At 25.5% G+C, this 17,073-nt stretch overlaps 1 protein-coding gene across 4 annotated transcripts; it reads right to left on the bottom strand.

Annotated features, from left to right (window-relative positions):
* Nucleotides 1–2,867: 2,867 nt before the first annotated feature.
* LOC107161360 (kynurenine aminotransferase-like) lies at nt 2,868–8,345 on the bottom strand. Of its 4 annotated transcripts, none has more exons than XM_089226888.1 (8): nt 8,234–8,345; nt 7,304–7,465; nt 6,255–6,405; nt 5,940–6,176; nt 5,612–5,858; nt 3,314–3,667; nt 3,060–3,223; nt 2,868–2,992 (listed from the first exon to the last, which is right to left on the bottom strand). In XM_089226888.1, the coding sequence occupies exons 2-8, from the start codon at nt 7,369–7,371 to the stop codon at nt 2,912–2,914; spliced, it is 1,302 nt and encodes a 433-aa protein (XP_089083014.1). In that variant the 5' UTR covers nt 7,372–7,465; nt 8,234–8,345; the 3' UTR covers nt 2,868–2,911. The 4 variants fall into 4 exon arrangements, with proteins under 4 accessions (XP_089083014.1, XP_089082572.1, XP_089083378.1 ...); XM_089226446.1 differs by having other exon boundaries at nt 8,187–8,328; XM_089227252.1 differs by lacking the exon at nt 8,234–8,345 and adding an exon at nt 7,867–7,975.
* Between the last annotated feature and the right edge of the window lie 8,728 nt (nt 8,346–17,073).

Below are 17,073 nucleotides of genomic sequence, written 5' to 3'. Positions count from 1 at the left end.
ATTTGAGGATCGACTTTTATAGAAATTTTTTTTATTATTAAATAACTATAATTATTAAGAAACATACTTGCATAAAGTGCATATAAACATACAATAAGTATTAATTAATACTTATTACTAATTACTAAAAATAATATAATAATAAATAATAATTTCTAAAATCTAATTTAATAAGTTTAATTAACATATTATTTTGTTGATCTGGGCATTGTTGAAGTGTGGCACTACAAACACATAAAACTTATCAACAATTCGATAACAATTCGTGCGCTTGCCCTAAAAATAAATTCTAACATGATCGACTTTGAAATTGTCCGCGATCGACCGTTTGGCCGCCCCTGCTCTATAGTATAGAGTCTATACAATTAAAAATTGAGCATTGTTATCATTTAATGTAATAATTTAAATTATTATATTCGGTCTATATAATAAACTTATGGGCATTGTTAATCTCAAAATTTGGTAATAAAATTAATAAGTAGCATATTAAATACTATTATATAATTAAACAATAATTTAAATCTTAAATATTTACAGACTAAAATATTTTTTATTTTTGGTACTATTAATTCAATAACTAGGTATTCAATTTTAGATCAATCATTTTTCTGGCACACCCTTTGATACTATGCTTGAACAATATAAGATTTATTCATTCTCCAATCTTTGTACTCTTTTGTTAACCAAAATAAAAAGCAGTTGATAAATAGTATTTAAAATATTTATTATAATTTATTATATAATTTAACTCTAACATAATTTTTTTATTTTATTTTTATCTAATGCTTATACAACCTTTACTTAAAAAAGTACAATAAGCATAAAGGATGTTTTAATTATAATAAATGTAGCAGCTTGAGCGTAACTGGAAGAACCAACCAATGAAGGCACTTCCAAGTGAATTTTAACATATTTTTTTTTTTTTCAAGCAATCAAAAATAAAAAACAACTGGTATTTTCTGTCATTGTGTCATGCTTGTTAAAGTTGTATTTGAAATTTTGCATCACTGGCTTAGGTAGTAGTTTATTTTAATGATTGGTCCGATATATGAAAGAAAGAGAGAGAGAGAGAGAGAGAGAGAGAGAGAGAAATAGACCGAAACTAGATATAAAAAAGACAAAAACATAAGTTTGTAAATTCAGGAGTGTATAACATATAAATTTTTAATGGCACGAGTCCTTTGCGTTCCCCTTAAATATGTTCACACTTCCAAAGGTTGGTATTAGTATAATAATGAACCAGCAAAATGTATAGACCATATCTGGCATCCATACACAGTTATCGGGGTGGCTGGATACAATAATTATAGTGATTCCACATTCCAACATTATATTAATTACATATTTTATTATCATAAGACATAAGTAGGTAGTGATAAAAGAATGGCGGGTTGGCGATTTTTGGTCCTGAGTGCAATTAGTTTATTAGAAGATAGTATTTATTTATTTATTTTTTTTTTGGTAAAATTAGAAAAATTAGTAAAGAGCTCTAAATTACCATAAGATTTAGATTTTAAGGACCGACAGAAGTAACTGGGGTCATGATTATAAATACAAATAGGGGCCAGAGTCTATTTGTTTTTGTGTTGAAACGCCAATGAAAAAATATTTGTATTTATTTGTAAAAATATACATGTATATATATTCCTTTTTTAAACCATATGTGAAATTTTAAATTTTATTTCCTAGGTTTTCAAACACAAATAATAATTCAGTTGTACATAAACAAAAACAAAATTTAAAAACTAAAAAATTAAGAATATCTATTAACACCAGAAAAAGAACCTTACTATTTTTAAAATGATAACTATATGATTTCTGGTAAGTTTTAATGAAATTTTATTAAATTTACAAAATGTTTATATAAACTCAAATGATTATTTCAAGACCTATCTAAGGATATTTTGTTGTAGAAGTAAATCCAAAAAAAAAATAACAAAATTGATTTCTCAAAAATTAGTAAAAATTCCAATTTTTCTTTCATCACCCCCAATTATTTTTAATGGAACTTGTAAATTTTTAAATTTTGATCCCTGTTAGATACAAAGTACCAACTAGTTCATTTACCAGAAACCTTCTCCAAATTTGAAAATTGGTGCATTTTTTTGTAGAAAAATGTACACATGTACGTACAAAAAAAAAACATCATTAAAAAATACCTTGAATAGTGTAAAAATCTATCAATTTTCTATCAATATTTATGTAAAGTAGTACTTAGTCCTCTTTTTTAGATAAATAAAGAAGTTATACCTCATCAAAATATATTTTTATTGTCATTTATACTATATTACTACATAACTATTATTATTATAAGTAAACAGTTTTTTTTTAAAAAAAAGCATTATTTTATCTAACCCATATCTATATGTTATAGGCATTTAGGCGTCATCATGGAAAAAATAATGGTTGTGTTAACCATTTAAACAGATTACATAACCAACATTTCAGTTTGCAATATAGCTACAGCTAATTATTTAGTTTCTTAGACTTTAGTAGTTCTTATCATGCAGGTTTAGTTATATTACTTTGTTGAACAAATTATAAATTATTGTTATTGCAAGTAAAAATATGAAACTGTTAGTATCAAAAAAAAATAAAATTGTTCAAATTATGTAAACTAGATATCCGAGATTTTTGTTTAGTTATTTTAACTAAACACATTGATCGACTTAGATATAAAAAAATGTTATTAGGGCTGTATAAATTAGTTATCCTATATTTTTTGATTAGTTATTGTAATTCTACTATGCTTAAATCCTAAGTATAAATATAAAATAATAAAAATGAATACCAACTACTTATTAATTTTAATTGATATACTCTACAAATAGGATACTTTACTAGTGTAATTTTTACTAATTATAAAATTTGATAGGTAATCTTTTTTTTATTGTCATCTTTACAAAATATTTTAAAGTTTAGACTTTTGTTCTGTTAAACTGCGAGTCCATGCTGTTAAAATGTCTTCTGCTTTGTTCAAAGTTTCATTTTTCTGTTAAATAGAAAATAGGTATATTTTTTAATTTAAAAAAATAAAGTCAATCCTAGTAAAAAATTACTTTAAAAAAACAGAATCGTAGATAATTTTCAGCCATCTTTTTGTGCGGTTCTGAGTAGAATGCTGAAAATGGTATTCCTTGAAGCTTAACATTCTTAGAGAGCCACTTAACAAATCTAAAGTCCTTGTATTTATCAGTTTCTGAACTTAAATCTAATTTATTTTCTAAAAAGTAAAAGGTAAATTAGATGAAATTAAATAGTTAAAAAACTTATACATAATGTAAACCATTGTCAGAAATGATTAAATACCCACCAAACTTCGTCCAGTTGGAAATCATAAAATATCCTCCATCAGGCATAATTGGATGGAGGCCATTGTTTTGTAATATTTTAAAAAGATATTGCATTTTTGGTTGCAACTCTTTTGACAAATTTTGAAAATAACTTTCCGGTGTATTAAGAGCATTAATTTCGTATTCAAATCCTCTTGCAGCAGCTTCTTGAATTGTTGTCGCACATGTATAAATTGCAGTCTGGTGAATAACACCTAGATTTTTTATGAAATTAGCTGGGCCATATGCCCATCCAAGTTTCCAGCCAGTCATACTAAATGTTTTGCCAGCAGATCCAATTGTAATGGTTCTTTCCCACATGTCAGGAAGTGTTGCTGATTAAAAAAATAAATCTGTATTATTTTTAACTAAAAAATGATGTCTCACAAAATTGTGCATTTAATTCATGAATCACCTAACTATACATTTTATGAAATGTTCTGTAAATAATTATTTAAAAAAAGTAACCGTAAAAATTGCTTTTTATTCTTTCCTAAACTATATGTATTTTAAATAATCATAAATAATAGTATAATAATGTATAAATAATAAAGTGGTTCAATGCAACAATTTAACAGGTAATATATAATATAAATTAATTTTGTATTTAACTTCACAAATAATGAAGATATATTTTTTTTTCAGATCAATAAAATGCCAAATGCTAACTAGTTATGCGCCATATTTTAGTTTTCAATAATATATATATATTTGTATTAATAAATAATAATTAATATGTAATAACAATATAAGTTTTTGATTAATGAACTTTAATTGATATTTCGCAGATTTACTGATTTTTTTTATTTCACATTTTTTTAACATATTTTATAATTTTTTTGCATGTATATTTTGCATTTCTTAGCTCTATAACTTCCAAACCGCCTACTAATAATAAATGTTTTAAACTGTATGTATACAAAGTGTTAATTTTTTGAGATAAGAATTTTAATAACTTATTTAACACCGAATATAACAGTTTGAAACTACCAAATAATTTTTTTTTACATTGCCAAAATAAATTCTTTAACTCATAATTATTTTTAATAAGCAGTATAAATATTTATTTTGAAATGTTTATTAGTAGTTAAATTGATTATAAATACTAGTATTTATAATCAATGGTAGTTATATTAAAAATGTAAATATGTACCTATATTATAACTAAAGTTTTTATATTTTTTTTATTTTTGTTTTTTTAATAATTAGTCTGCTCTATATAAAAAAAAAAACGTATGCCTAATATTTGTTATAATATCCATCTAAATTTGTTCATCACAAACAACAAATTAAACCTAATGATTCATATATTATATTGTTTGCCTGGTTTATTCTTCTCTTAACAATTAAAAAAAATTTTAGTGTTATCATCTAGGTATCTATAAACATATATGTTTTAGTATCATAAAAAAAAAAAATGTTTTTCCAAAAGAAGATACAGAGTAAAGACTACAATTCTACAAGACAGTATATTATCTGCAATCTGCTTGATGCAAACGAATTGAGTAAAACTACAATATATTATATTAGATTTAACTACTTGAGAATGAATGTAATTTTAAAGCAATGATTTTATTAAAATTAAAATTATATATTATATACCTATATATTATGTTAAATAGGAATAAATTTTATAGCAAATTATGAATGACACTCTATATTTTAATAAAATTGTGAAATTTTAAAATAAATGATAATATAATAATGAGTAACTGTTTACAGAAAATGATAATAACTAATATAACTAATGGTGCTTTATTTTTGAAAGTTTAGGCAATTAATATTTTTTTAAATAATTAATTAAATAAAAAGAAATAAGGATATCATTGTAAAACCAAATAATCTCAAATAGCATTATAATATAGTAAACACTTTTTGAAAATATAAAGACATCTTTATGATGATTCGTTTCTAAATACTATAAAAAGTAAATGAAAACTAAAATGAATATTTAAAATAGTTTGATAACTCCTATTTTATCACGGGTTTTTTAGATTTCTAAATTATTAGGAAAATTGTTGATATTTCTCAGCTTTTAATTCACTCCAAGTAATAGTATCCTACCAATAACCAATTCTACAAGAAACCACCCTCTATTTTTGAAGATTTTCTAAGTTTTTTTTTAAATTTTCTAATTTTCTGCTCCAAAAGGTTAACTTAACCAATATATTTATAATATTATATAAATAGTAGTAATATAGTTTATCATATCATCAGTTTTATAAATATTTTTTTGATTTTATAAAGAATAATAAGTATAATACATAATATGAAATTACCCATTCTTATGTGTTTAGTTGGTTCATATACCAACCACTCATATACTTCGTCAGAAATGACTAGAACATTATGTTTTTTGGCCAAATCTGCTATCATCATCAACTCGTCGTAATCAAATACTTTTCCCAATGGATTATGTGGTGTATTTACGATGATGAGTTTGGTTTTGGAATTGAATAATGATGCCAGTTCTTCTGGATCAAGCTTCCAATCGCTTGCTTTTGGTAATGATGCATTCGGTCTTGTCTTTAAAAATAATATGAAATGATGTACAAATTATTTATTCTAAAAAATCAATTATTTGTAGTATGTTTTTTATATTCCTACATTTCTCAATGGTATAAATCTAGGAATGCCGCCAGCTGTACGTATTATGGGTTCATAACAGTCGTAAAAAGGTTCAATGATAATTGCTTCGTCTCCGTTCTCTATATTACTCTGTATGGCACAATAAAGTGCTTCATATGCTCCAACAGTTACCAATATTTCATTTACGGGATCAATTTTTCGGTTAATCAATTGTGAATATAAGTTAGATAAAGCTCTCACTAAACGTAAATGTCCCTAGAATTTAAAAAATTATTTTTTAAATTCTTTTAAGAGTACCTGTATGTTATTTTTTACAAATTAATATAACATTACAAATCCGCGTGTGTATTGATGGAAATATGAATTCTTTTCTATAGCCACTTCAGATAAGAAATTTGAAAACCGTGATGGTGGATCATAATCCGGAAATCCTTGCCCCAAATTTAAACATTTTGTAGTTACAGCTAATTGACTAAACTCAATCCTTTAAAAATAAATGTAACTTAATATGTAGGATATATTTAAAATATAAAAATGTAGCAGTTGTTTTTAAAAATAATCTTAATAATAAAGTGTGTCTAGAATCATGATAAAGGAACTTAACGGTGATTAAATTATGATTATAATAGAAAAAAATTAAATATTGGTCATTACTTAATAAAGTATTAATACAAGTTGGTACTTGGTTATAATATGGTATAAAATATTAACAAAACTCATTTAAAAATAAATGAATACATTTTTTTTTATAGGCTTTTGGGTCACACATAATATTATATATTAATTTGTGCAACTTAGAAATTTTTTTTACATAATACCCAAGTTAAAATTCTTTTAAGATTGCATCCAATACATTTTTTTTTCACACTATCTGTATTCTGTGTAGTGAATTAAGCAAAAACGCATTTGCATCAACTAAATTATTAAACCAAGGTTAGGTTAAAAATGGCTAAATTTGTATGTAGGTACAACAAATTTAAAAAAAAAAGTCATTCATTTGTCGTTTTATCTACATTTATTATAAATAGGTATCTGTAGGCACATGTATTTTACTTTTATTACAATTATTTTTCAAATTAACTGGAAAAATGTAAGTTGTAACAGTGTATCTTTTAACTGGTTAAATTATTAAATTTAGAAAATTAACTTACCAGTTAATTTTAAAAGTTTATAAAATGAATATTTTTTTTTTAATTAGCTTTTACTTTATAGTTAGTTAATAGTCCATATTTTCGAATTTTGAATATTATTTATTTAAAATTGTATTCAACTGTAGACTAACAATCTGTCAAACAATTAAATGTATAGCAAGAAAAAACAGATATAGACTTCCAGTAAACATAGTATTTTTTAAATAATATTCTTTGGTAATAAATACTCACCAAACATTGTATATGGCTGCTTCATGGCGAGACGGTAACTTGAATTTCTCTGTTATTTTTGAGGTCATATTAACTGATGTCGATATTTTTTTCTTTAATAAACAATTTGTAATGGTTCGAAAACTATGAGCTCTTATAGTAGAACTAGTGTACAAAATTACCCTTTAAACATAACAGTACAGTAAAATACAATTAAAACATTCATATATTCCTCAATTAATAAATAATATTTCAATTTACAGATCAATTAATCGAACAGCTAGGAGCTCTCATTATTTCAATTTTTTTTTTCTACAAGTTACATTAAATTCTAATTTAAATTTTTTTATCTTTAGCAAAATAGTTTCCTAAAAATGGTGATATATTATTCTCAAATATTTTATTTTTTATTTTTCAACGTACCATCTACTCTGTTTCAGAGTATAATATAAAAAAATTAAGAAAACATTTTTATGGTAGGTAGGTACAAGGTAGTGTTTTTAGATAATATCAAATACCTAAAAGATAATATAAGTGTCCATACGTTTTGAAAAACCTTAATAATTTAAATATTGAGAACTCACTATTAAAATAATCACCCACAATACTTATTCATAGCCTCCTAGATATATTATAGATATTTATAAAATTATAAATCAAGTCACATTTTCTTACAAGTTGTACCTAATCCATGTAATACTTAATACTTTACAATATTATATACATCGAATAGTATATTAAATATAGTATTGATATTCGTTTCTTAATTTCTTAGTTTATAGATATATAGATATAGTGTATAAAGTATATAGATGATAAGTGTATAATATTAATTATCCAAAACGCCGATATATCGGAAATTATAAACATTTTATAAAACAGTTAAATAATTTAAAGAACTTACATATTGTACCACAGTAGGTACAAGAAAAATACACTGTTTCTACGTACTTGCTAGTGTGGCCGTATGATTAATATTTGTATGTAGGTTACGACGTATCTATCCGTAAGCTGTTTAGAACATTTCAGTCGTTTCAGAACGTGATAAACTGTTACGAGTTTATGACCCAAAAAGATAAAGTATAGTATTATTATATTAAAATATTATTATCAAAGAATAATAAAAAAAAAGAATCGATTACGAGTCAGATTGATTACCTACACAAACGCAACTTTTAAACAAATAACAATATTTACGGTTGTTAAAATCATTATTACCGATGTGGCAATATTATTCATCAATATAATTAATATTAATAGGTATGTAATTTATACCTACTTTTGACTTGTGAACATAATATAGGTTATATCACTTATATCTATCTAATATCCGAAGTGTTGACTAGTCATATTGATTTATTTTGATAGCGTAGGTAGGTTACGTAACCTAACCTACCATCAGGGGCGTATTTAAGGGAGGGGCACATGGGGCCTGTGCCTCCCCCATTCGCCGTATATTATACTTATTTTTATTATATGAGAAATTTTACAACTCTACGCCCCATGTACGCAAATTTGAACTTTTTGCTTGTGCCCCCCCCCCCCCCTTAAGACATTTCTAAATACGCCTCTGCCTACCATTCAATTATTATAAATTTTAACTTCATGATGACTAATCAGTAGCAATCAATATTATGTAGCAATTGCCGATTAGAAAGATTTAAGAAGTTAAACGGCAAATTTAGGTTTTATTAATATTTATAGTATAAATTAAATAAAAAAGTTATAGGTGCATTTAGCTCGACATTTAGGTAGGTATACCCTAACCTAATTGCTTATGGATAAAATTCAATTACGTAGGTAATGGTTTCGAATTTTGGATGAAATTAAAATTAAATTATAAAGTTATTTGTATTAATAGATCTAGATATCAATATAACGTATCTATGTATTCTTATAATTTAGACTAGATCGAAATTTTAACCAAAATCACATTATTTTGTAGTTAAAAATGTATGAAATTTTCAATTTTTATAGCTAAGTAGCTAAGTCTTGACAAATGAACACAAGGTTTCTCATGAGTCATGAGTAGTTTATACTAAAACCAAAAAAAACTAAAAAGTATATTAACACAAATACACAATTTATATTAATTATGAAAATTTTAGGCTAAAAGTACCTATTTAATTTCATACTTCAACGAAGTATAAAGTATAACAGTTTTGGTCATTTCATTGTAATACAGTACCTAGGCACCTACTTGAAATTTTTAACCCATCTGTACTTATTATATTATAATGATATTTATAAATTAAATTTTTTTGGCATAAATTATTTCAACCTTGTATAGGTATAAAAACACACAATTTGAATATTATCTATTATAAATAAATCTTAATTCTTAAAATATACTTATTTACATTTTACTAGGTAATGAAAACTGACAGTCTCCACTCTAAATTGTTTTTTGTAAGCAATGATTTATCATTTAATAGTTAATATAAATTTAACAAATATTTAAGTGATTTACTATTTTTTATTCAATTCCGATTACCGAAGTACACCATGGGACCCGACACCTATAAATTGTGCAGCAACTTAGTTATAATGCTTACTTCCTACTTTTTTAATACCTATATTTTTTTTTTTATAAATCAGCCCCCCCCCCCAAAAAAAAAAAAAGTTACAAGTATTAATATTTAATATTATGATGATACTATATAATGTTATTAGTTCATCAACTAAAAACAAACACTTTTATTATCTATTTACAAAAATATAAGTCATAACTAGGTATATAATTAACTTACTTGATGACACACTGACTGTTATTATAATTCACTTGAATAGGTTGAATATAAATTAAAACCTCGCCAATTGAAAATATCTAAATTGTATATTAGTAAATTTAAAATATTTTTTATTTTTATGATGTTGAAAATTCAATGTACCTACCTTAGACCTATCTATAGCATATACAGATACGTAGACAAAAAAATATTTTGGGTGGTTTAAGCTTAAATTAAATTTTCCTGTTTTTTTTTGGTGGGGGGAGGGAGGGAGAACACCATATCCCCTTGTGTATGCACCTGTATGCACGTATTTAATTTAGAACAAGTAACATAGGTACCTATCTATATAGGTACCCATTTTATAGAATAACAAAATAAAAGAATCTTCAACAATAATAATTAATAAAGCATGTTATTATAATATGTGAAGTCATAAATGTTATCTTATTTAATTTTAATATACTTTACCTATATATTTGTAGGATTTGAATGTACCAGATTTATCGTTTATTTTGAATTGAGATAATAAAACAAACTAATTTAATGTCGCACAATAAATTATAGCTTATTGGGTAAATTGTGGCTAAAATGTCCAAGTATTGAATAAATGAATGATAATAATAACTTTTGTTACATAATATTATTTATGAAGATAATCGTTTCAATATGACTATTGCCACGTATAGAAAATACCTTTAAACTGTTTTAAACATCTCTGTTTAAACATTAAATTGAGTCTTTCTGGAATAGGATGGGTATTAACTTGTCGGTAGGTATCTAGTTAGTAGACGGTTAAAGGCATAATGTCACATTGATTGAACATAATTGACAATATAATTATCAAATAAGTACATTTGTAAATCCTTCTAAATTAATTTTCAAATGTCCAACATGTCACTATAGATACCAGATTCAATGTTACTGCACATTAAATGCTTACCAGCTTCCCTATAGTTTAATCTCGACTTTATCAAATATATAGTTTATTATTTGACAGTTGATTCTAAAATTTGAAGTTTATTTTTGGAGGGGCTGCAATCGCCAAATAGAATTGGACCTTGGAACTTTTTTAACTTCTAAAAATAGCAAATCTCTATAGATGTTTTTATCGCAACATTTTTTTACGTACAGTTAAAATTTTAAAAACCATGAACATTTAAAACAAAATATCACTTGAAAATAAATTACTTATAGCAATTTAAAAATATTAAAAATATATAAATCTAGGCACAATTTTTTTTTATAAATATTTAAAGTTCAAATGTTGACTAAGTTTGAGATACTTTGCCAACACCCTGTGTTATAGTAACAGCTATAAAATAGTAATATTATATGCAATAATAAATAAATTATTATAAAATAATGGGTAAATGCAATTTTTTTTATAAAAAAAGTTCAATTTCCTAATAGATAACATAATTATTTATAATAATATAGGTATATTTAATATATTCATATGTACCTATAATAAATCCTACGGTCCTCATTCAGAATTTTCTCATACAATAATTTCATTCATATCTAATTGAACATATCATCTCCATTTGGCCCTATACTTAATGGAAAATTCAATTCAGCTGTCGACATCTATATTAAAATAAAGCAATTTCCACGGGTTGATTTTATTATATAAAAGATCTAAATACAATCTTATTTACTATCTGAAAAACAATTTTTGAGATTATAATTAATGTGAATTTTGAAGTTTTAAATTCACGTATTTGTTACTTTTTGATGAGTTTTTGTCTTTAAAGTTTAAATACTTTATAACAAAAAACTTTTATACTATAAGTGCTAAAATTATAAAAATCTCTAGAATAGGTAGCTGTCATCTTCTAAAAATGTGTCATTATTCATTAAATTATAACTATATAATATTATATGAAATTATACAAAGGTGGGCATTAACTATTTAAAAAGTTAAAGTTAAGTTAAAAAGTTAATTTTTGTTTTAACTTTTTAACTTAACTAGTTAGTTTGTTTTCTAATTAACTTATGAACTTAACTAGTTTAATTTACAGTTGAAATAACTTAGCTTTTCTCAGTTGATTTAAAAAATAAATAAGTTAATAAGTTAATAAGTTAATAAGTTAAAATAGTTAAAAATAGTTAAATTTAATAAATAATAAAAAAGTAAAAAAGTATACAGTGTACATTATGATACAAGTTAAATCAAATTGATTTATAATTTATAAATTAGAAACTAGAAAGACACATTCACTCTTTATGTGATTTACTTGATAATTAAAAAAAAAAATAGATTAACTTTTTTTAAACTGAGTTAAGTTAATTTTATTTTCTTTATTAACTTTTAACTTATCGAGTTAAATTTATAATTTGTTAACTGTTAACTTTTAACTTATCGATCTTGTGTCCTCTTAACTTAACTGAACTTGAGTTAATTATTTTCATTAACTTGCCCACCTTTGAAATTATATATTAATATTCAATTTTCGAATACTTACGCTCGTTTCAGATAAATTTTTTTTTTAAATTTCAATAGTAAATTATTGTTCAACTATCAATACTTTTGAATAATTTATAAATTAAAATTTTCAAGCATGTTAACACTTTTAGGTATAGTGATTTTATAAGTGAACCGTTCAATTAATCTTCCTTCGATAATACCTATATAACAACGTCGGTCGTGGATAGGTGACTTATTCCGTTTGTATCCAAATTATAAGGTATCGATAAGTTATATTTAATATAGTTTTAAAGCAAGCAGGGCTTGGAACCTTTATGATTTTTTCGGTTTCGGTTCCAATTAGGTTCTTCAAAAAAATAAAAATTCGGTACCGGTTTCGGTTTCGGTTCTTAAAATTACAGAATTAAGGTTTCGGTTCTGGTACCGGTTAATACCGGTATTTAGAGGTTAATTTTTTTTCAAAAAGTAAAAAACACCAAGTATAAACTTAATTCATATACCCATAGGCGTAAACTAGGGGTAGGGGGCCGCAGCTCCCCCAAAATCCTATGACATACAATTTTAAAATGCTATATTGCAATGGTCATCAGCTTGCCTTTAATATATTCAGCCCCCCAAGTCAAAAGTTGAAATTGTGCCTACGCATTTACCTATAATTATCGAAAATGATAAAATCAAATTATAGTAGGCTTATTGGGTTAAAACTTAAAGGACTTAGTAAATTTACTATTTTGTTTTAAAAACATCCAAAACAATAATTGATTGGTTGTTACTTTGTTTTGTATGATAGGTACTATGATATGCTATTTTTAGTGGTGGACACTGCCAAATAACGACTATCGAATAATTCGATAGTGTTATTCGAATGGTCAATAAAAATAAAGGTATTCAAAATTCAAATATTCAATTGTGCACTTTAATCGATAGCTTATAATAAGAAATTAAGAATAAACGAACATTGCATATTGCGATATTAAAAATTATTGGTTATCCGCCCATCAGTCCTATTTTATTATTATAAGAAACTGTTCAGAAATTATATTTAATATGTATATGTATACCATTATATAATATTAATTATTAGTCCTTGTCACAATCTGATAACAATTTATACGGGTGTGTATTTTGATCGTTTTAATAATCATTTTATATTTTTAGACATCATTCATCAACTTACATTACAATAAAATTGTATACAAAACTATTTATAAGTTATAAAATATATGGAAATAATCATAACTACATGCTTTACAAACCAACGGGCAAATAACAATATTTATATATTTATTTTGGTAAATGCTCATATTTTATTATTTCCTGGAACTGTTAGATTATAGAAATGTACAATTATAATTACCCGTATAAAGTACAACCAAATTTTAAGAATCAACTATTATTTAATAATATATTGTATTACCTGCCTAAATATATTAAATAATTAAATAAAACTATAACCGAAAAAAACCGAAATTAACCGAAAAATTCTCTTCCGATTAATATCGGTTCCGGTTCCGGTTCCTAGGAAAATCGAAAAAGGGTTCCGGTAAGGTTCCGGTTCCAATATTTTCAATGGGTTCCGGTTAAAATACCGGTATTTTTAATTTCGGTTCCAAGCCCTGAAAGCAAGTGACCAGTAAAATGTAAAATTTTTGCATGATAATTGATAACCGATGTACATTTCAATACTATAATGTATCTAACTGTAAACTAATACAGTAAGTCACTTAACAATTTAACATAGAATAAGAAATTTTTTTTCATGTTCTATTGGTTTATTTGAATAAATAACGACTTTAGAAATTATAGTTACCCTTAACTATAGGAATGTAGGTCATATAATATAGTAAGAGCTAAAAAAATATTTGATTCACAGAATTAAGAAATTATAATATTATTGTTTTTTAGTATAATAAGTCCATAAATGATTTGTTGCTTTTATTAACTATACCAACTTACACTACCTAATTTATTTTATTATTGTAAACGAGTAAATCAAACATTTATTTTCTCGAGCGAAGAATTTTTTTATTGCGAAACCCTCTGAAGTCTCCACTTATAATTGTTACGCTAATAGGGTGTAGGCCCGTATAATGTACTCATAAATACATGTCATGTGTATATAACTGCAATAGATATAACACTATTCCGTACACATGGTGGTTTTATTCTCATTATTATTTTGAGCGTGAACGGTCGCTTTTATCGTATAGGTACACACTGCACTGACATGATACACAATATAATAATATTGTGTCTATGTTTGTAAAAGGTGTACCTACTGTACCTTGTTTATAGTTTTACGTAGGCAGTTATGGTGTTTTTTTTTTCATAGGTAACTGTCACCGAACGAGAATAAATGTACTATACGTTTCGACTTTCGGTGAAAAACAAACACAAAATTTATATTCATTATGGCCGACATATTTCAAATGAAACCCTTTGTGCTTTTATAAAATGGATCCGTGTGTGTTTATTTTTTGAAACATTTTGACTGTAAAATCACACATAGCTACCATAAGTTTGCTGTAGATAAACAAACGACGAGTGCAGTCCACGGATCAACAAGTTAAATACTCAATGATTAATATGAAAATGAATTCAATTAGTATGGTTAATATAATATAATATAATACCTAATATATTATAGGTATAGCCATTAGGCACGAACAACGAACTACAATGACTTAACCTGTGATTAAACTTGTAAAATTCATTGATTGATTAACCTGCATATTGGATGAAGGGGGGCTATACAATTATTAATATAGGTGCTTAAATTATATTAATATGAATATTATTTTTTAATTGAAGTAATATTTATGAAATGTTAAGAAAATTTGAATGTGTCAAACTTCAATTTAATCGAAATGATGTCTATATACCTATTAAATTAATTGGATATAATATACTATGGAATACAATTTTCTTCTTCTTCTTCTTTTACTTCAACTTCTCCCATAACTATTTGGCGTCGGCCACCCTGGTCCTCAATTTCCACTTACTATGATCCTTAACATACTCCTCACAAACACCAGTCATTCTCATATCGCACTTTATAACTTCAAACCATCTCTTTTCGGTCCTCTTCCTCTTCCTCAGTTTTTTATCTTCTTTAAAAATGGCCTAGCCATCTCAACCTATTCTCACGCAATTTGTCAACTATTGAAGCAACTCCTATACTACATCTTATATACTCATTTCTTATTCTGTCCTTTCTCGTCACTTCACTCATCTACCTTAACATTCTTATATCCGCAACACTAATTTTTCTCTCCATTGTTTCATCTATAGCCCAACATTCCGATCCATACATCATCGCCAACCTTACTACTATCTTATAAAATTCACCTTTTAACCTGATTGGGATTCATCTATCGCATATAACACCTGGTACTTCTCTCACATTCATCCATCCACAATTAATCCTATGCATAATATCTTTGTCAAAACCACCATTCTTTTGAAATATGGATCCTAAGTATTTAAAACTATCAACTTATCCCACTACCTTGCCCATCATATTCACTACATGCCTATCCTGATTTACTTTTTAGACTCTTTGAACTCCAAAATGAAAATTAAACTCAATATACACAGTTTTAAATATTCCAATTTTTAACCCTTTACTCTCAAGTGCTTCCCACAATTCTTCCAGTCTATAGTTCCCTACTTTTCCCAAATCTTCATAGTGTGACTCATAAGTTTTATACTTCTATAGTTTTCACGTTCCTGTACATCTCCTTTTCCTTTGAAAATTAGTATCACATAACTCTTTCTCCAAGCGTCTGGAATTTTTCCTCTAATCCTAATTTCCCTAGCACTTTCCAAGTTTCTACTGGTATTCCATCTGGACCTACTGATTTTCTATTTTCTATTTTTCTAAGCACCCTCCACACTTCTTCCTCTCTTATTAAATTGATCATACCTAAGTTCACTTAGAATTGAACTACTTCTTCACTCTAAAATTTCTCAATTAACAGTTTTTAAAATTACTTTTTTCATTGATTCATTATCTTTTTGTCATTTGTTATTTGCACGGGTATAACAGATTATAAAATACTTAGTTAATAATAAAAAAATAAAAATAACTAATCCAATTTATGAAATACCTGTTTACCTATTGTAATAACGTAAAATCAAATTGCTGTAACTCGGTCATTTTTTGACTTAGAAAAGAAATTCAACCACTAAAATTCATAAAAAAATACCCAAAAAAAATAATTTGTGGTCAAAAATGGATCATGCCATTTAAAAAAAAAAAGTTATTGTGCGCATGCGCAAAGTTAAGTGTCAAAAAAATAGTCTAATTATTTGAAAATGTGTATAATAATGTTTATTAGTTAGCCGAAAAAGCAGAATTGAAATATATGAAGCCTGCACATAGTTATTGAGTGTTTCCACTTATCGTGATCACACTGTATATTAGAAAATATCGAATATTAACTTTAGGTATAATGGTATATAATACATTATTACACTATACAATTTTATCATAATTTTAATTTTCATTGAATTTTTAAAAATTCAAAATATGAATTTCTATTCATGGTTATGGTTTTAATTAATTTTTATCGACTATAATATGCATTACTCTCTGTGTATCGATGCAAAATTGTGTAGATAACTTTTTA

Source organism: Diuraphis noxia, unplaced genomic scaffold (assembly GCF_037042655.1).
Source record: "Diuraphis noxia isolate RWA-SAM2 unplaced genomic scaffold, SU_Dnox_SAM2 contig0001, whole genome shotgun sequence".
Classification (NCBI taxonomy): domain Eukaryota; kingdom Metazoa; phylum Arthropoda; class Insecta; order Hemiptera; family Aphididae; genus Diuraphis; species Diuraphis noxia.
This window is presented reverse-complemented; position numbering and strand designations above follow the sequence as displayed.